We start from the raw sequence: 20,729 nt of genomic DNA on the forward strand, positions 1-20,729 counted from the left end.
ATACATTTACTCTGTCCCTTGATGCTATAGCTTCCCTCTCAGAATCCATACATTTACTCTGTCCCTTGATGCTATAGCTTCCCTCTCAGAATCCATACATTTACTCTGTCCCTTGATGCTATAGCTTCCCTCTCAGAATCCATACATTTACTCTGTCCCTTGACACTATAGCTTCCCTCTCAGAATCCATACATTTACTCTGTCCCTTGACACTATAGCTTCCCTCTCAGAATCCATACATTTACTCTGTCCCTTGATGCTATGACTAAACCCAATTGAAATGTCTTTGCAGGTAATCTTGGCTTTCACTGATTGGCCTATTTCAACAGGGTTAGCAGCAGACCTGATAATGCAGCCTGCCTGGCACCATGTCCAATGGCCAATGTCTCATGGTGCAGGAAGATCCTATGTTGTTACAGAGATGGTTTAGAGATGCCAACACATCTCCTCAGCTGTTGTCAGGTGTTTTGGGCCAGATATTTCAAGTCAGCTAATCCACAGCTTCCATAGGCTCTAGATCCAGCCTCCTTCACATAATATAGGCTAACCATGGATGTGACCCTACTCTCCAAGGTTGTCTCAGTGGGAGTTGGGATATCCAAAAAACATGTTTCCAAATGACACGTGTATAATACACACTTATATGTGTGAAACAGGACGCATATAAGTACCTACCAAATGATATGATAATTATTATGCACACACAGGGGTCACTCTGTTATTTCAGCAAGCCATGACGCCAAACATCTCAGATTGTTCTAAAATTGTTTCTGTAGATAGAAACATTATTCTCACACACACACACACACACACACACACACACACACACACACACACACACACACACACACACACACACACACAGAGAGTTCTCATGAGATGAGCCTTCTGAGGCAGCTGGTGGAGAGATTGAGCTAAGAGCTAACGGAAGGTGTGAGAAGTGTGGGGGATTCTCATTTACGCGCGCGCGTGTGTGTGTGTGTGTGTGTGTGAGAGAGAGAGAGAGAGAGAGAGAGAGAGAGAGAGAGAGAGAGAGAGAGAGAGAGAGAGAGAGGGAGGAAAAGGTTATAATGAGGAGTGAATTAGCAAAATCTTGAAAAGGAAAACAATCTCCACTGTACTTGAATATTATACTTAATTAGCTTTTGCTGTATGCTTAATTTGCTTGAATGAGCTGTCAATAGTTTCAGCTGCTTACTACAAATATTCCCACAGCACAGACAACACTGCAGCCAGAAAGGATTCACAATTATATCTGGTATTTTGCCACATTTTGCCTGGATCCACATGGTCTCTGTAACACCTACAGTGATGAAAGACTGTAAGTTAAGGTATTCATGATACTAATGATTGTGGATACAAAAACTTTGTGGGTGTTAAAAATGAGTTTTACAATTCCCCACTGTAGCTTAACATTGCAATGTCCACAGCAGACTCATGAAGAGTCTTTCTCAGTCACACAGGAGTGAACAATTATGTGGAACCTGAAGAGGATAGAGATGCTTTCTAATTTAACCGTCTAAATTACCATGAAATGAAAAATGTGATAAGTATGTCAAACTTAAAGCTGGCTGCCTCTATACTTCAGGCCTCTCACAAGTTACAAATCAAAACGGACTTTTATTATGACATAAGCAACTTTTCTCTCCCAATCCAGACACATGGGAATTAGCCGCACATTTTATGTAATCTTTATTATGAAGCTACACGAAATCCCTGGGATATATTTTAATTAAATATTCATAGAAACCAACTTATTACTGATAGTGGGACCACTCAGCTATAGAGCCATAGGGAATGCGATGTTAACTGGGTACATTCTTTTTGATCAGGGGGCCTGTCTAACATGAGTTTTTAGGACAAAAAATACCATTATCTGGCAAGAAAAATGGTCCTTTGTGGGGGCCTCTAGGAAAAAAAATTGGCCGTGAGTGGCATAACAGAAAATAATTGCCTGGTGTGTCAGAAATGCCAGAGACCATTTTTTGGTCCCAGTCTGCCCCTGTTAACCAGGGAGTAGTGCCTGTCTAGAGAATTTCGGGAGACACGGTTCAGTTTAGTGGGGAAGATGAAAATCATTCTGTTGGTGACTGTGAAATCCATAGCAGTCTTTATTCATGCAGGCTATAATGTTACAACTGGAGTCTCTGGAATGTTAAATATACCGTGCCTTTAATCTTCTGAAAATGAATAGCCTGAAAGTCTAAAACAGCCAAAGGGAAGATTAAACGAAGTATTGAAGAACATGCATGAGCTGGATTTAGGTGACCAATGACCATATCATATACATTTACTCAAACGTATGGATGATAATTGATAGGCTATGTTAGCCCTTTGTAAACTCAAAAGGGCGTAGGCTATGAATAGTAAAAAATAAAAAAAAGAATAGTTAAGTTCCCTAATGGTTGCAGATTGGGATGCAAATGAGCCCACATTTCAATAAGGCGCGCAGACCTAACGGATAAGCAGTGCTAAACCAGAGTAATGACTCTCCACTGGTCAGTCTGTCCTTGTTGAGCGCGGGCGGCACATTGGTTAACAACAGCCTGTGGAAGAAGAAATTATGACTGAACCGTTTTCGCAAGGATAAGACCTGTTTTTCAGTAGAAAACCCTAGAATTGACACCGAAAGGTGGTTTGGAGAGGCAAACAAACGTTAAACACCGAACTCTAAAGCGTCCTGAGAAATTGATTGTGTAGGAGCTTCGCCTTGAACGCCGCTGAAGGCTCTATCATCAATCTCTCCAGGCGTTTGGCACCAATAAATCTGCCAGCTATAGGACAGTTACACGAAACAAACGGCTTGGGTTACTTAGACAACATTTTATGAGCGGTGAGCACCTATATCACTGTAGCATATGGATATGGTGTGGACGGATAGGGGCTGTGAAAATTGATGGGACTTGGTCCAAAAGTGCAACTGTTTGATTGCGCCGGCTGGAACTGGGGCAGTGAATGTTCCCAGTAAACTACGCATGGACTTGTCAACAGAAAGACGATCAACCAACGCATCCTTTTGTTGTGGTAGAAAAATTGTTCCACATTGTAGCTTATTGCAACAATAAAAAAACAACCATCATTTATGAGAATTCAGGCGAGGTATTTAAACTGGATCCCAGTTCGTCTAATTCGGGGATCCTATCGACTACGGATTTGATTCATCGCTTTCAAAGACAACCCACTGCTCCCCTGAAAGGTACATCTGGAATTCAAGATAACATATTCAGAGTCATATTCAGTAACATTTGAACTTATCTGTACAGACCCATTGGAAATAGCCTATTTCTGACTGCATTAGTATTTACTGGTTCTTATGCACCTGTTGTTATTTAATAGCCTACGTTCCTCTGTCTAGCATGATTGACCATTATTTGATGGAGTGCCGATCATTTTGAATGGATTGACAGTTTCGGTATGATGTTTGAATTTTCAAATCGCTTAAATGTGTGCTATATCTTTCAAATGTAATCGAATGTATCCTCTGAGTAGGCTTAACAGAACAGTCTTCATCAGACCATCATACATTGTTCTATTGGTCTTATTATGATAGAGAATAGGCTTGATTCTAAAATCGATAAATATAAAAAAAAAATGATATTGTGGAGTAGATAAAGAAAAAACTGTAGACTAATCACAGAACTGCATCATCATCTCGATCTTGTAGGGCAGGCCTACCATGGTATGAATGTAAATACGAAAAGACCCATCAAAATGCCATGACATTTCAGTGACTGATGGAGATGAATAATTGATCCCAATGCATTATGATTATCAGATCATTCCATGTCAACACTGACCCTCTATCATACTGATGATGAGTGTGTGGTTAACAATATACCAGAAATTATTCTGGATAGCTGTGTTGTTCTGGGGGTGTGAATTTCTATTTTCACACATCTCATTAGAACAGCCAGCTGAGTGTCCCTCCCGCGGGGCTGTGAGGCGCTATCGGTGCTCCTCTGCCTGTGTCACCGCTGAGTCTTCCGTGACGCCCGCTTTTTACGCGGGCTTATCATTGCATGTCACTTTTTCATTTTTTCATTTTACACATGTCGCGCACCAGGTAGACTTTTGCGACATTTGTTGTCGTGACGCACTGTGAATACACTTAGCTAGGTATGAGCGGGAGCGCAGCCGCAGACTAAAGGCTATTGCAGTCATTGGGAGTCAGGACTCACTAATGAGTCTTCAACCTTGTTTCCACATGTGGAGGAATGTTTGAGTGAGTGAGTAAAAGAGAGAGAGAGAGAGAGAGGGAAATAGAGACAGAGAAAGATAATGGGAGAGGGTGAGAGAGTCAGTGAGTGGGTGAGTGAGTGAGAGAGAGCCACTATACTGCCTCTTCCACGGCTCATGTATTATCCACGGATTTCCGGATACTGATGGTGCTGCTTTGGGAGAAGCCCAAATTCGTGAGGCAGCAGTCGGGCTCAGTTGTCCGGGGACAGGCAGCCTGCTGCTGCAGCTGTGTTTGGGACTAGGAGTCTGCCTGCAGAAACGTCTGATGGAAGTGACGGAGCAGGAGCCTCAGAGTCCGACAGAGGAACCTGTACCTGAGGTAGGAGGAGAAGGAGAGGGAGAGTTACCGGGTTCAGGAACCCCTACCCCCAGAGACATGATGGAGAGCCCGGTGAAGGAGCCTGTTGTGCTGCATCTGTACCCCACCACAGAGTATGGGGATCAGAATGGGTAAGCAACAGAACAGCAGGGACTGTGAGACTGGTATCTCTAACAACCTTCTGATCATATAGCCTGTGTAGTGGACTGGGCTGGCAGTTAGGATGGCTGTGGGATTCGTATTCTCATTTTCAGAAGTATTACTTCCCTTGCCATGTGGGACCAGAATATATGTTTTGTTATCTTCGCTCTTTTTTACTTTCCTTTGTCACTTGACTATAACAGAGTTGTAATCAATATTGGTGGCATACTTTAACATCAGTTGTCTTCAATCATAGTTTAGTATCTGTCCTTCTGTGGCTAATGTTTAATGGCATCATTGATGGGTTTTTAGAGTTCAGATTAAAACTGTAGAGCTCATAGCAGATGATTACTTAAAGAGGAAGTTCCATTTCAGCAAGCCATGACACCCACCATGTCATATTGTTCTAAAATAAAATCTGTCGATAAAAAAACGATAACATAAGTATTCAGGAAAAGTTATTTTGTTGAAATATAATTTGATCTCTGAGAAATTAAGCTAATTGATTGCACCCAAATTGGCCATTTTTATTTATAGTATTCATATAATATTCAACAATTATAGTACCTAACATCAGATTTGGACCAAACTTTTTTCTAACAATGAGAAAGACATGAGGATCCAAAGAAATGGTCCAAAGTCACCCACTTCAATCCCACCCCATTATATATTATCTCATCTCTGTCTGACAAGTAGTATGGAACTGCGGCTCTGAGTATTGTTTTTTTTAATCCTATTTAATATATTCTCAGTGAATTTGGTGATTGTTTTTTGCTCTGTTCAGAGAAATTAGTCATCGAAGTTGGGTTTATGTCCCATCCAACATCCTGATATTACAAATTCAGACCACTAGATGGTGCTGTTTCTGCTATTAGGTGATTATTTTTTTAGGATGTTAACGGGATCGTTCATCCAAATTACAAATGGACATATTACTTTTCTTACCCTGTAAGCCATCTATGGACCAGGTATGACATCAACCAATGCTTTGGTTTAGTTTACCTGGCCACTGTTTCAAATGTAAACTTTTTAGCATTTGTGGTACAAATCCAATGCAAGTCAATGGTACCTACAGTACCAGTCAAAAGTTTAAACACACCTACTCATTCCAGGGTTTTATTTATTTTTTACTATTTTCTACACTGTAGAATAACAGTTAAGACATCAAACCTATAAAATAACACATATGGAATCATGTAGTAACCAAAAAAGTGTTAAACAAATCCAAATACATGTTATATTGGAGATTCTTCAAAGTAGCCACCCTTTGCCTTGATGTCAGCTTTGCACACTCTTGGCATTCTCTCAACCAGCTTCACATGGAATGCTTTTCAAACAGTCTTGAAGGAGTTCCCACATAAGGTTGATCACTTAGTGGCTACTTTTCCTTCACTCTGTGGTCCAACTCATCCCAAACCATCTTACTCTGGGCCCCCGAGTGGCGCAGCAGTCTATGGCACTGCATCTCAGTGATAGAGGCGTCACTACAGACCCTGGTTCAGCGGTCTAAGGCACTGCATCTCAGTGATTGAGGCGTCACTACAGACATCCGTGGGTGGCTTCAGACCATTTCTTTGGATCCTCATGTCTAACTCATTGTTAGAAAAAAGGGTTTTCCAAATCCGATGTTAAATACTATATTTATTGAATATTATATACATCTTCTAAATTAAAATTGGCAGTTTGACTGCAATCAATTAGCTTAATGTGTCAGAGATCAAATTATTTTTCAACAAAATAATGTTGCAGGAATGCTAATCCTTTCTAGTTCTAACAATATATACGATTTCAGAACAATTTGAGATGGTGAGTGTTGAAATCCTATTTTCTAGTGCTTTTTGAGGTGGAACGACCAAACCAGACTACACTTCACATAAGGTTTCATGAGGAAATATATCATGTCATTGTTCCATTTAGACTTCTCCACTGGAGTAAATGCATGAGAGGTGCTACTGTTGTCACCTCGCTGCACCTTACCTTCAGTAGTTGGCTAAAGGCTTTCTACTGTATACTGTATTTATTTACACCAGACTAGTCATGGTGAAGGAGGCATCATGTTGGCTCTGGGTTTAGTTACTCTGTTAATCATACATTCTGATGCCTAGTCATCATACCCCTATACATGTCAACCTCTATCACTCCAGTATCCCTGCACATTGTAAATATTGTATTGGAACTGACCCTGTATCTAGCTTCTTACTTTCTAATGTTCTTATTTTTATTTCTCGTGTGTTTTTGTTCTCCCTTATGTTATTTTTAGTGCTACATTGATATTAATTACTACATTGTTGGGTTTGGAGCTTGCAAGAAAGACATTTCACTGTACTTGTGCACATTACATTAAAACTTGAAGCTTTAGTTATGTGTTGACATGGCTCATCAATAGAGACTGCTGAATGACTGAATTATGTATGGACAGGTTATGACCTTAGATTCATTATCAGGCATGGCCACATTGGCCAGTGTCAAGCCACAACCTTAATGTTCAGCTTTCATTGATACCTCATCTATCATTGCTTACTGTACAGTATGTGTAGGATCGATCAACAAAAACATAATATTTTTGGGGGGCTATATATACTGTATACACAACGGTCAAGGGTTGTCATAACTAGAGATGTTTTAAAGCAGTGTGTTGAGGGTTTGTCTTTTGAGCTCTCATGAGCAGAAGGAACTATCAATATAAACTACATGATGAATATTCAGCACCATACGTCTTTAACTATATAACAGTTACGACCTTGGCTATAGGCTGTCTTGCATTGTGCTGTACAGCTGTTGCTGCACTGTAACTTACAGTACAGTATGTGAGAATCAACTTAAATCTGATCATATTTGACACATGAAATGCATCTTTCAGAAGTTTGTTGGGAATTTTGTTTAGTGTGACCCTATGATCATTTTGTGTTGGTCTGATCCAATTCAGAGTATTTTCAACATCATACCATACCATGTCCAACTCCATCATACAATTGACTTTGTGTGTGTGCGTGCTGTGGGGTTGGAAGTGAAGAATGGCCATCGGGTATCCCCGGGCATCACACAGAAGGCTAATGCATAACACTGCTGCTGCCTGTAGTAAGGCTGGAGTTTGATTAGTCATGCCTTCCCGTAGGACAGGACACACACACAAACACAGTTGGGATCTTCACTGACACAGCAGGTTGATTGGTCATGCCTTGCTCCCCTCTATATGCCTCAAGACATTAGTGCGGTTTTGGGAGATGTAACAGGTTGATTAGTCATGAATAGCCTCTGGACACAGGCACAAACCTAAATGAGACAACAGGTTAAATAGTTATGCTTTCCAGCACTCCCTTAGGTCCGAGGTTAGGTCCCCCTGTAGGTGGCAGGCTAGTGGTCACACCTTTCCTCCCCCTCTCTCCTCCAGGACATATGCATATGCATAGCCTTCTGACCCACTCCTTGAGGGCAAGCCAGAATATACAGTATAATTTGTGGTCTAGTGAATCAGTGGGCCCTGATGCATAATATTCCAATCTGGAGGAATGTAGCTTCTCGCTCTCTCTGTCTCTCACAGGTTGGTTTCAAAGCACACCATTAGTAATGAGTTTGCCATTAGTAATGGGTATATGACAAATAACAAATAGTTATATACAGTACACTGTCAGACCACCTCTGCTTTCTCTATTGTACGCCTATATAGTAACTAATGGGGTAACATTATGCATTTGAATCATAAACAAATAAAATAGGTAGTGGGGTTTATTGCCACTTCTGGTCGATCTACTGCAGTGTCTGCAGCACAACTCTGTGTGTGTGTGTGTGTGTGTGTGTGTGTGTGTGTGTGTGTGTGCGTACGAGCGAGTACACTGTTTCCCACGTATGTTTGTTCAACACTGTCCTGCTGTTAGAACAATGCATACAATACAGTAGCGGATGGTTTAGTTGGCCCAACACTGTGCTGTCTCTCTGGACTCATACACACATCTTGTTTCAGTTACATGTAGTTCTGTTTTATCCATGGTCATTTTATCCATGGTCATAGATTTACTAACCTATACTCTCACTTGCCAGACTCACAGTGCTACACCCGCAGAGATATAGGGGCTGTGGGAAGAGAATCACTAACCTACCCCTGGGTCTGGAGGAGACCCCAACAGTAGGAATGACCTCTCTAGTTATCCTCTCTCTGCTCTGTATTCTACTCCATGTCTGCTGCAAAGCTCTCGGTTACACAAGCCTTTTAAACAGAGTAGCTCTTAAAGTGTCAGAAACGTGAGACAAATCCTAATGTATAGTAGGACCATAGAGTTACAATATACTGTATATAAACACCAAAGTGAACTAATTCTATTTCTTTGCACAAGGGGATGCCATTGATCGATATTAAATACCCAAGATAAATTGAAACTAGCACCCAATGTGGCCCTACGATAAGTAAAACATTTCAAGTATTGTATGAATACTGTTCATATGGGGTGCATCAGTATTTCAGAGATCAGAGTGCAGTAGTATGTTACATTCACAGAGAAATAATGCCACAAGACAAATTAGTTAGCCTAGTTATAGAATTACGGGAAAATAGACAAGACTTTATTAGCAGTGACAGAGTACTGTTTTTTATTCTTTGATTGTTCCAATTCGCTTTCTTTGATTCTTAATGAATCAATCTTAAAATCTCACAAAAAGTGATCTCTTGGACAGTAGCAATCAATGGTACACTCACTTTCCCGTTTACTGACAAACTGTCACAGGTCAAGTTTTCTCCCTTGAGTGTACTATTTGAGGTTGCCACAGGAGAGCACCCTTGGGTTACTTCTAGTATCCAGGTGACCCTGATTGGGGTTATTGGGATCACTCGCTGGATGACTATTTAGGTTCCTCTGTGGACTGGGCCAGTTTCTCAAGTCTCATGTTTGTTCAGTTTGTTCAGTGTGCCCTTGCTTTGTTGTTTTGCTAAGAAGACCTTAAGTAAATATTCTGGATTAGCCCTCACCTCTGCCTGCTGTGTTTCTCTGTGCCTGCGTCTGAGTTCATACTAGCACTAATGTCACAGTAGACCTGAGCCTCAAAATGGACCCAGCAGAGATTTCTCTGTCGTCCGAGGGACATTCCAAGCTACACCACTTACGGTCGGCTCTCACTCACGGCTGAAGACATTGTCGGAGGATTTAGGAACTCTTGTGTTCACTCTACAGAGGGGACAGACAGGAGCAACTGTTGCTGAACCTGTGGTGGTTTCTAACCCTCCACTTCCTACCAACTCATCGTCTTCCTCCCCTCGGGAGCCTCATCTCCCAGCACCGGAGCTCTATGAGGGGCAATCTGGGAGGTGTCGTGGGTTCCTGCTCCAATGTTCGCTGGCCTTCGAGCTGTAAGCGTCAACGTTTCCCACTGAGCGTTCCAGAGTGGCATATGTCATCTCCTTGCTCTCAGGACGGGCTCTGGCCTCGGCCACGGCCATCTGGGAGCAGCAATCAGACATTTGTTTCAATTGGCAAAGCTTCACTCAGGAGATGAGGAGGGTTTTTGATCACCCCATCAGTGGTAGGACTGCTGCTCAAAGACTCATTGCACTTTGGCCGGGCAGCCGGAGCGGAGCTGACTACGCCATTGACTTTCGGACGCTCGCCACTGAGAGCGGTTGGAATATAGAGACACTTCACTCAGTCTTTCTGAACGGACTCAGCGAGGTTCTCAAGGACGAACTTGCTTCCCGGGACAACCCTGACACTCTGGAGGAGCTTATCGTTCTGGCTATCCGGATTGACAACCGGTTTCGGGAACGTCGTCATGAGAGGACGGACAGGTTCCGAGTTGGTTCCAGTGTTTCGTGCCCCGCTGAGGGAGTCGATTCTTCATTTGTTACACTGCCGTATGCTGGGCCTGCTTGTCCTGTACCTCGTCAGGGTTCTCAATTCGGCTATGGTTCTCCTTCAAATCCTTCAGAGGAGCCGATGCAATAGGGAGGCACCAGACTTGCCGCTCTGGAGAGTCAGATACAGTCTCCTGCGGCCGATACGGTACGCACCTTGCTTCCGGCCAACCTGCGTTGGGACAATGAACAGTTGGACATTCCTGCTTTCATAGACTCTGGAGATACTGGCTGCTTTCTGGATTGCACATTAGCTCACCAACAGAGGCTGCCGCTCACTGAGCTGGACACTCCGTTGTCGGTCACTGCGCTGGATGGTCAACACCTAGGGTCTGGGAAGGTGAAGCAACTCACCATGCCTATTCAGCTACAAGTTCTGGATGACCATGTGGAGCTTATCCAGTTACATCTGGTGGACTCTCCTGAACTTCCCCTGGTTCTTGGACATCCGTGGCTTTCCACCCATAATCCTCAAATTGACTGGCCTTCGGGAAAAGTTCTGGGATGGAATCCGTCATGCCAGTTCACCTTCAGGAACTCTCTCCACACTTTTCCGGTCCTGCTCGTCTGGAGACTTCCGATCTTCCTGTTCCTCTGGCTGGGTTTGACAAGCCTGACCTTTCCCGCGTACCTCAGGATTACTGCGATTTGGGTCAGGTCCTGAGCAAACATAGGGCCAGCAAACTACCTCCTCACAGGCCCTACGATTGTGCCATCGACCTCCTGTCTGGTACCACTCCTCTGAGAGGAGGGCTGTGTTCTCTCTTAGATCCAGATACTGTAGCCATGAACAGTTACATTGAGGAGGCGCTGGCGGCTGATGTCATTAGGCCGTCCACTTCACGTGCAGGAGCGGGTTTTTTCTTTGTTGGGAAGAAGGATGGGGGATTACGTCCCTGTATCGATTACCAGGGTTGAAATAACATTACCATCAAGAACCGTTACTCCCTTCCTCTTATGTCATCAGCTTTTGAGAGACTCCAGGGAGCTACGGTTTTCTCTAAAATGGATTTACGGAATGCGTACAATATGATGCGCATCAGACAGGAAGATGAGTGGAAGACAGCGTTCAACACCCTAATGGACATTATGAGTAAAGGTTCATGCCGTTTGGACTTACTAATGTTTCAGCCGTTTTCCAGGCCCTGGTTAATGATGTGCGCAACTGCGCAACTTCCTTCACCAATTAGTTTTTGTGATGCATCTCTGAAAAGTTGGAGAGTGGTTGCAAGTCAAAGCATGACAAATATCCCTCTATTGAGAGTGGTGGTTGGGGGAGTGTTCAGTTGAAAATGTGTACACTACCTTACCCGTTGGCCTATAAGATTTAAAATATATTTTTCTATATCACACATAGCCTCTTTCTTTCTTTCAACTCCTCATTCGAACGAAGTGCAAAAATCACTGAAGCTGGAGGCTCATATCTCCCTCACTAACTTTAAGCATCAGCTGTCACTGCACCTGTACATAGCCCATCTGTAAATAGCCCATCCAACTACCTCAACCCAATATTGTTATTTATTTATTTATTTTTGCTCCTTTGCACCCCAGTATCTACTTGAACATTACTCTTCTGCACATCTATCACTCCAGTGTTTATTTGCTAAATTGTAATTACTTTGCGGCCTATGTATTACCTCCCTAATCTTACCTAATTTGCACACACTATATATATAGACATTTTCCTATTGTGTTATTGACTGTACGTTTGTTTATTCCATGTGTAACTCTGTGTTGTTGTTTGTGTTGCACTGCTTTGCTTTATCTTGGCCAGGTCGCAGTTGTAAATGAGAACTTGTTCTCAACTGGCCTACTTGGTTAAATAAAGGTGGGGAATTTTTTTTTTTTTAAATGTTTCAATTTCAAGAGGCATCCACCCATTGGCAGCGGTTACAGCCTTGAGTCTTCTTGGGCATGACGCTACAAGCTTGGCACACCTGTATTTTGGGAGTTTCTCCCATTCTTCCTTGCAGATCCTCTCAAGGTCTGTAAGGTTGGATTTGGAGTGTCTATGCACAGCTATTTTCAGGTCTCTCCAGAGATGTTTGATTGGGTCCGGGCTCTGGCTGAGTCACTCAAGGACATTCAGAGACTTGTCCCGAAACCACTCCTGCGTTGTCTTGGCTGTGTGCTTAGGGTCATGTTGGAAGGTGAACCTTTGCCCCAGTCTGAGGTCCTGAGCGCTCTGGAGCAGGTTTTCATCAAGGATTTCTCTGTACTTGGCTCCGTTCATCTTTCCCTCGAAGCTGACCAGTCTCCCAGTCCCTGCCGCTGAATAACATCCCCCCCAGCATGATGCTCCCACCACCATGCTTTACCTTAGGGATTGACCAGATTTCCTCCAGACGTGACTGTTGGCATTAAGGGAAGAGTTCAATTTTGGTTTCATCAGACCAGAGAATCTTGTTTCTAATGGTCTGAGAGTCCTTTAAGTGCCTTTTGGCAAATTCCAAGCAGGCTATCATGTGCTTTTTACTGAGGAGTGGCTTCCGCCTGGCCACTCTACCATAAAGGCCTGATTGGTGAAGTGCTGCAGAGATGGTTGTCCTTTTGGGTGGATCGCCTATCTCCACAGAGGAACTCTGGAGCTCTGCCATAGTGACCATCGTGTTCTTGGTCACCTCCTTGACCAAGGCCCTTCTCTCCCGATTGCTGATTTTGGACAGACGGCCAGCTCCAGGAAGAGTCTTGGTGGTTCCAAACGTCTTTGATTTAAGAATGATGGAGGCCACTGTGATTTTGGGGACCTTCAATGCTGCTGAAATGTTTTGGTACCCTTCCCCAGATCTGTGCATCGACACAATCCTGTCTCGGAGCTCTACGGACAATTCCTTCCACCTCATGGCTTGGTTTTTGCTCTGACATGCACTGTCAACTGTGAGACCTTATATAGACAGGTGTGTGCCTTTCCAAATCATGTACAATCAATGAATTTACCACAGGTGGTCTCCAATCAAGTTGTAGAAGCATCTCAAGAATGAACAATGGAAACACAATGCACCTGAGCTCAATTTTGAGTCGAATAGCAAAGGGTCTGAATACTTTTGTGAATAAGGTCTCTAACCCTTTTGAAATTTTCTAAAAACCTGTTTTACGCTTTGTCATTGCAGGGTATTGTGTATAGATTGATGAGCAGAAAATATAATTTAATAAATTTTTTAATAGGTCTGTAATGTTACAAAATGGGAAAAAAGGGAAGAGGCCTGAATACTTTCCGAATGCACTGTATATATATTTTGTAAATATATATTATTTAAAAAATATTTGTATTATTAAATATGTTTTCCTTATTTATTATTTTCCCCTAACCTTACCACCACTCCCCTAATTGGAGTAAACAAATGGACAACAACACTTAGACTTCTACTTCCAGCTTATACATACTACAGTATATACATTTTTATCTGTGAAAACCCTCCAGTTTTGATTTGTAATTGCCATATACACTACATGACCAAGTATGTGGACACCTTGTAGTCAAACATCTCATAAAAATGTATGGGCATTAATATGGACTTGGTCCCCCCTTTGATGCTACTGTATAACAGCCTCCACTCTTCTGGGAAGGTTTTCCACTAGATGTTGGAACATTGTTGCAGGGACTTGCTTCCATTCAGCCACAAGAGCATTAGTGAGGTCAGGCACCGATGTTGGGCGATTAGGTCTGGCTCATAGTCGGCGTTCCAATTAATCTCAAAGGTTTTTGATGGGGTTGAGGTCAGGGCTCTGTGCAGGCCAGTAAAGTTCTTCCACACAGATCTCGACAAACCGTTTCTGTATGGACCTTGCTTTGTGCACAATGGCATTGTCATGTTGAAACAGAAAAGGGTCTTCCCCAACTTTTGCCACAGAATCGTCAAGAATGTCATTGTATGCTGTAGCGTTAAGATTTTCCTTCAACGGAACTAAGGGGCCTAGCCCAAACCATGAAAACCAGCCCCAGACCCATTCCTTCTCCACCAAACTCTACGTTTGGCACTATTCATTGTAGCGTTCTCCTGGCATCCGCCAAACCCAGATTCGTCCGTCTGACTGCCAGATGGTAAAGCGTGATTCATCACTCCAGAGAATGTGTTTCCACTGCCCCAGAGTCCAATGGTGGCGAGCTTTACACCACTCCATTCGACACTTGGCATTGCATATGGTGATCTTAGGCTTGTATGCAACTGCTCGACCATGGAAACCCCTTGTGCTGACAATGCTTCCAGAGGCAGTTTGGAACTCAGTAGTGAGTGTTACAACCGAGGATAGACGATTTTTACGCTCTACGTGCTTCAACACCATGCGTTCCGTTCTGAAAGATTGTGTAGCCTACCACTTCACGGCTGAGCCATTGTTGCTCCTAGACGTTTCCACTTCACAATAACAGCACTTACAGTGTACCGGGGCAGATATATTCTATTGCAAATGCTTGTCTATGGAGATTGCATGGCTTTGTGATTGATTTTTTTTCATTTTTTCAGCAATGGGTGTGGCTGAAGTAGCCAAATCCACTCATTTGAAGACGTGTCCACATACTCACTTCAGCAAGAGAAAGGAGCTTATCGTGAACTACAGGAAACGGAGGGCCGAGCACGCCCCCATCCATATCGATGGCGCTGTAGTGGAGCGGGTCGAGACCTTCAAGGTCTTAGGTGACTACATTACTAAGGAATTATCAGAGTCCACACACACCAACACAGTCGTGAAGAAGGCACAACAAGCCCCTCAGGAGGCTGAAAATATTTGGCATGGTCCCTCAAAATACTCAGAACATTCTACAGCTGCATCATTGAGAAGATCTTGACTGGCTGCATCACCGCTTGGTATGGCAACTGCTTGGCATTAGACTGCAAAGCGTTACAGAGGGTAGTGCGTACGACCCAGTACATCACAGGGGCCAAGCTCCCTGCCATCTAGGAACTCTATGCCAGGCGGTGTCAAAGGAAGGCCCTGAAACCAAAAGGACCCTGAACAGCTTATACCTCAAGCCATAAAACTGCTATATAGTTAGTTAAATATACTGAACAAAACTATAAACGCACATGTAAAGTGTTGGTTCCATGTTTCACGAGCTGAAATAAAAGATCCCCGAAAGTTTTCATACACACAAAAAGCTTATTTCTCTAAAATGTTGTGCACACATTTTTTACATCCTTGTTAATGAGCATTTCTCTTTTGCAAAGATAATCCATCCACCTGACAGTTGTAGCGTAACAAGAAGCTGATTAAACAGCATGATCATTACACAGGTGCACCTTTTGCTGGGGACAATAAAAGGCCACTCTAAAATGTGCAGTTTTGTCATACAACACAATGCCACAGATGTCTCAAGTTTTGAGGGAGCGTTCAATTGTTAGTACGTCCAACCGGCCTCACAATCTCAGACCATGTATAGGGCGTTGTATGGACGAGTGGTTTGCTGATGTCAACATTGTGAACAGAGTGCGCCATCGTGGCATTGGAGTCATGGTATGAGCAGGCATAAGCTACGGACTACGAATACAATTGCAATTTATCTATGGCAATTTGAATGCACAGAGATACCGTGACAAGCACGTTGTCGTGCCATTCTTCCGTCGCCATCAACTCATGTTTCAGCATGATAGTGCACATCCCTATGTCACAAGGATCTGTACACAAATAATGGAAGCTAAAAATGTCCCTGTTCTTCTATGGCCTGCGTACTCGCCAGACATGTCACCCGTTGAGCATGTTTGGGATGCTCTGGATGATGTATGACAGCTTGTTCCAGTTCCCAACAATATCCAGCAACTTCACACAGCCATTGAAGAAAAGTGGGACAACATTCCACAGGCCGCAATCAACAGCCTGATCAACTATATGCGAAGGAGATGTGTTGCGCTGCATGAGGCAAATGGTGGTCACACCAGATACTAACTGGTTTTCTGATCCACACCCCTACTTTTTTTTAAGGTGTCTGTGACCAACAGATGCATATCTGTATTCACAGTCGTGAAATCCATAGATTAGGGCCATAATGAATTTATTTCAATTGACTGATTTCCTTATGAACTGTAACTCAATAAAATCTTTGAAATCTGCATTGACCCTTTTTGGCACTAACTCTTTTGACTCATCACATAGACTGCTGCTTCTGTTTATTATCTATCCTGTTGCCTAGTCACTTTATCCCTACCTATATGTACATATCTATCTCAGTTACCCAGGTTACCGTTACTCATTCTGTATTTATTCCTCGTGTTATTATTTTTCTATTATCTATTTTTCTCTCTGCATTGTTGGGAGGGGCCCGTAAGTAAGCATTTCACTGTTAGCCTACACCTGTTGTTTAATGAAGCATGTGACACATAACATTAGATTTCTCTCGCTCTCTCTCTCTCTCGTGTTCTGATCTAACTGTTCTTAAACTAATCCCCCCACCCTTTTTCTCTCTCTCAGGGACAAGATGCCGTTCCACCATGTGACGGCAGGGCTGCTGTACAAGGGGAACTATCTGAGTCACTCTCTGTCTGAGGATAACGACTGTGACCAGCTGGCCAGCATCTCTGAGGAGGAGCTAAACGGTGAGTCCCCTCAGGGCTTGGGCTGGTACTACTGGGGCTAGGTTGGTTTGGGCTTGGTTGGGTTATGTTGGGTTGGGTTGGGTTGGGTTTGGTTGGGTTATGTTGGGTTGGGTTGGGCTTGGTTGGGTTGGGTTATGTTGGGTTGGGTTGGGTTGGGCTTGGTTAGTTGGTTTGGGTGAGAGGGGATAGAGATTAGGACTGGGACTGTGGATTTGGCTGGTGAGGGGCATAGAGGGACTTTGAGGAAGGCTGGGGTTTGGGTGTTTGATACGGGTACTATAAACAGTAGGCTAGAGAGAGTAATGGGATAAGTAGTAAGACAGTATTCACAGTTTTGACATGAATCAGTGAGGTTGGACCAGTCAAAACACCAGTTGCTCCTGTCGCTGGAGCCAACCAACCGTTGTCTTTATAAACTATGAACCTTCTTAACTATGACTACATTTTCCTAACATCACTTATCACACCAGTAGAATTCGATTCATGGGCTTTTGCCCTCTCTGTTTTTGACATTAATTAGAGGCAGTAGCTGAGTCTGTGTTTATGAGTCTGTGTTTGTCTTGTGTGTGTTCTGTACGTCGTTCTGAGACTAATCACTCCACTGGCCAGGCCGGAGGTGGAGCCCAGCCCAGCCCCGATATTATTATTATTAACATCATCACAGTGCTCACAGTGAACTACACTAGACGCTTCAACTACAAATACTGTAATAATCCAATGATGTCACATTAAAGGAAACTTCCACCCTAAAACTATCTTTTGGTATTTGTTTCAGTAGTCCATTGTTGACATAGTCTCAAAATGTTTTGCTTGTCCGCAATCAATTTCAAGATATGTAACTTTGAAAATACAGAAATCATCATCTTATGATGCAAAATGTATCATACAATGATGATTTCTGTATTTTGAAAGTTTTCCTTTAAGGTGTCTATGGCAAATTGGATGTAGAGTGCACCGTAAATGGCTAATAGCCACCTACTCTGTCAAAGTCAGAGTGGTGTTATTATGCTACAGCAATATTGGCAGTTTGCACTGCATGGCTTTCTCTAGTTTGATTTGTTAAGTTGTTTTGGGACAGTGGTAATGTATTGGGTAAATGTAATGAATTGGGTAATGTATATAGTTCTTATTGGGAGGTCCTCATAAGGTCAATCAATGTAATGGACAAATACGCATATACTGCACCTCTGTCAGCAGAAATAAAGACAAAGTTATTGATCATATATACACACTACACTACAGTAATGATTAGCAATCATCTCCTTGGCTTATTAGTTTATCCATAATAGCTTACACAAAGCTACCATTTAGCATGCTCACCATTTCCACCATGGGGATATTTACTGAGGCAATTTGGTGTTCCTACCTGTAAGTGTCTTTATCTATGGCCATTAACGTGATTCAGTGTAACTGCACTGAGTTGAACTATCTGACTCACCACATACAGCACGTTGTCGTCAGTTAGCTTTAGTACAGCTACACATTGTTAAACTCTCAGCCTGTTGGAGAGGGGATGTGGTTTCCCTTTGTGTCTTGTTCTGCATGATGTGGACTGTCTGATTTGTGTGTGGTTGGTATGTGTGTGTGTGTAGTGCTCTGAGCGCTGCAGCGTGTAGAATAGATGTTGGTGTGGGTAGAGATCTTTGCGTACCAGGTAGTCTTGCCTCTGTCGATCTGTGCTGCTACTGCTTCTGCTGCTGTCTCTGAAAGGTCAGGCAAGATGTGTGTATGAGATTATCATTTACAGAGACATACTAACTAACTTTATATCACATAGCAAATAGAACTCATTATAAACACTGGAAAAGTAGAGATCAGTAGTGTTTAGTAGGGAGAAAATGTTTTCCATCCAGGAGATACTACTTGAAGTTGTCCAATTAGAACAAATATTGAAGTTTTACATTGTAAAAAGTTTTGCTACGGTGTGCCCTACTGAACATGAGCGTGCTGATGCACTCGGCCTAGATTGCAAAGCAGGGTGCTGTTGAAGTGGCTCTAAAGTATTTTTCTACTCTGATTTATTTCTCTGTCTGAAATTTTCCTGTTCCTTTGGTAGTGTTTTGTCATCCGTTCTTTGTCGTCGTTCTCCGCGGTAAAGCTTTGGTTTTCAGAGCATCAGAAGAGGGCCCTAATGGATATGGGAGCAGTGGAGCATGAAATAGCAAAATAGCGGAAAAGATCTGTATGAATATATGACACGTGGTCTGAATGTTGTTGTTGTGTTCAAATGGGCCCGAGTCCTCAGACACAGGAACCTACTCTACAAAGGCCTGAGTCACTCACTCTGCTCCTCCTGGTGGGTTTATTCATGAGACGCTCATTTCAGTGTACCAAAATAAATCCATACACCTTTATTGTGCTTGTGTTGTTCTCTGTTTGTTGTGTTATGCTGTGTGTGTGTCTGTGTGTGTTCTCTAAAACAAGCGTCTGGTTGGAACTAGCTTTTGTACTGCGTTATGAAGGCAAATGGCTAAGTGTGTTTGCTCGGGCCAGATGTCTTGGGAAGCAGGGAATAACAAAAGACTGTTCAGAGGCTGGTAGAATGACTAACCTGAGCCCTCAGTAAACATCTGAGTGCTTTTAATGACCCGAAATATAGTTTCTCATTTTACAAGGTGATTTAAATACAGAGAAAAACCATGGCATTTACACACCATTGTCCTCCTTGCAGCTCAGAGCACCAAATCACTCCTACTCCCCTAACTGGCTATGAAGGAATGACAGCTTCTCAGTAGATGATTGACAGATGATTGACCAAGGATAGGCTAAAGATTGGCAGCATGGGCAGGTCACCTCTAGGATGAAACTTTACTTCATGCTTGGGTTATCTTTGGACTACAATAAGTGTAAGTTAACCTGTTGTTTGCTCTTTCTCATTGTTTCAGCCAAGAACTCTACCAGCACTATGTTTTGTTTATCGCATGGTCTTTTCAAGACTGGACCCGTAATATTCATGTTCTTGTTAGCACATGTTCTCAAAAAGTGTATGACATTGCATCCCATATCTGGAACACATTTGGACTTGATTCATGTTTGAGTTAGACTGGGTCTTGGGTGACTCCCTCTTTCTCTCCATGGTCCTGGTGAGTTAAAGCCATGTATTCCAGTAGTACCCATCCTCAAATTATCCAGTATTCATTAGTGTTCTGAAGCATACCATGCAAACATAGTGTTCTTTAGAGATCTGAAATTCTACCTTTAATTAAAAATACCCGTGGCTGCCTTTCTCTCTTTCCCCTCTCTCTCTCTATTCCTCTCTCTCTTTCTCTCTCTATTCCTCTCTCTCTTTCTCTCTCTATTCCTCTCTCTCTTTCTCTCTCTGTCTCTCTCTCTAGTTCTCTCTCTCTCTGTCTCTTTCTTCCTGCTTACTGCCTCCCAGTCATAAGACCTCTCCTCTCTGTGGACACACTAATAAAATATGAATTCATAAAAGCATAGCGGAGCCTGCTGACTTTTAGGCTCAGCGTTAACGGGTGTGTTAAAAACTGAAGGTAAGGAGTAACACAGACACAGTACAGTGACTTGTCGTACACACAGGGCAAGCTTATTTGACACCACCATAAAAGTTGCCTACCCGGTTATTGCAGATGTCATTGTTCTTGTTCTTGAGCTAAGGCACAGAGCTGAAAGAATCCCTAACGTTGATGGATGCTCCCTCTCCTCT

General features: G+C 42.9%; 1 protein-coding gene across 2 annotated transcripts in view; it reads left to right on the forward strand.

The window, feature by feature from the left end:
- Positions 1–3,064: 3,064 nt before the first annotated feature.
- LOC139382762 (calcium-binding protein 8) overlaps positions 3,065–20,729 on the forward strand; it is a 56,044-nt gene continuing 38,379 nt past the window's right edge. The window contains exons 1-2 of one of the 2 annotated variants that reach the window (XM_071126898.1): positions 3,065–3,196; positions 16,941–17,065. In XM_071126898.1, coding sequence (XP_070982999.1) covers positions 16,948–17,065 — 118 coding nt within the window. In that variant the 5' untranslated portion in view covers positions 3,065–3,196; positions 16,941–16,947. Of the gene's footprint in view, positions 3,197–4,504; positions 4,690–16,940; positions 17,066–20,729 lie in introns of those variants that run through there. The other variant, XM_071126897.1, reaches the window with a different exon arrangement.

This window comes from Oncorhynchus clarkii, chromosome 24, assembly GCF_045791955.1.
Source record: "Oncorhynchus clarkii lewisi isolate Uvic-CL-2024 chromosome 24, UVic_Ocla_1.0, whole genome shotgun sequence".
In the NCBI taxonomy this organism is placed as follows: Eukaryota; Metazoa; Chordata; class Actinopteri; order Salmoniformes; family Salmonidae; genus Oncorhynchus; species Oncorhynchus clarkii.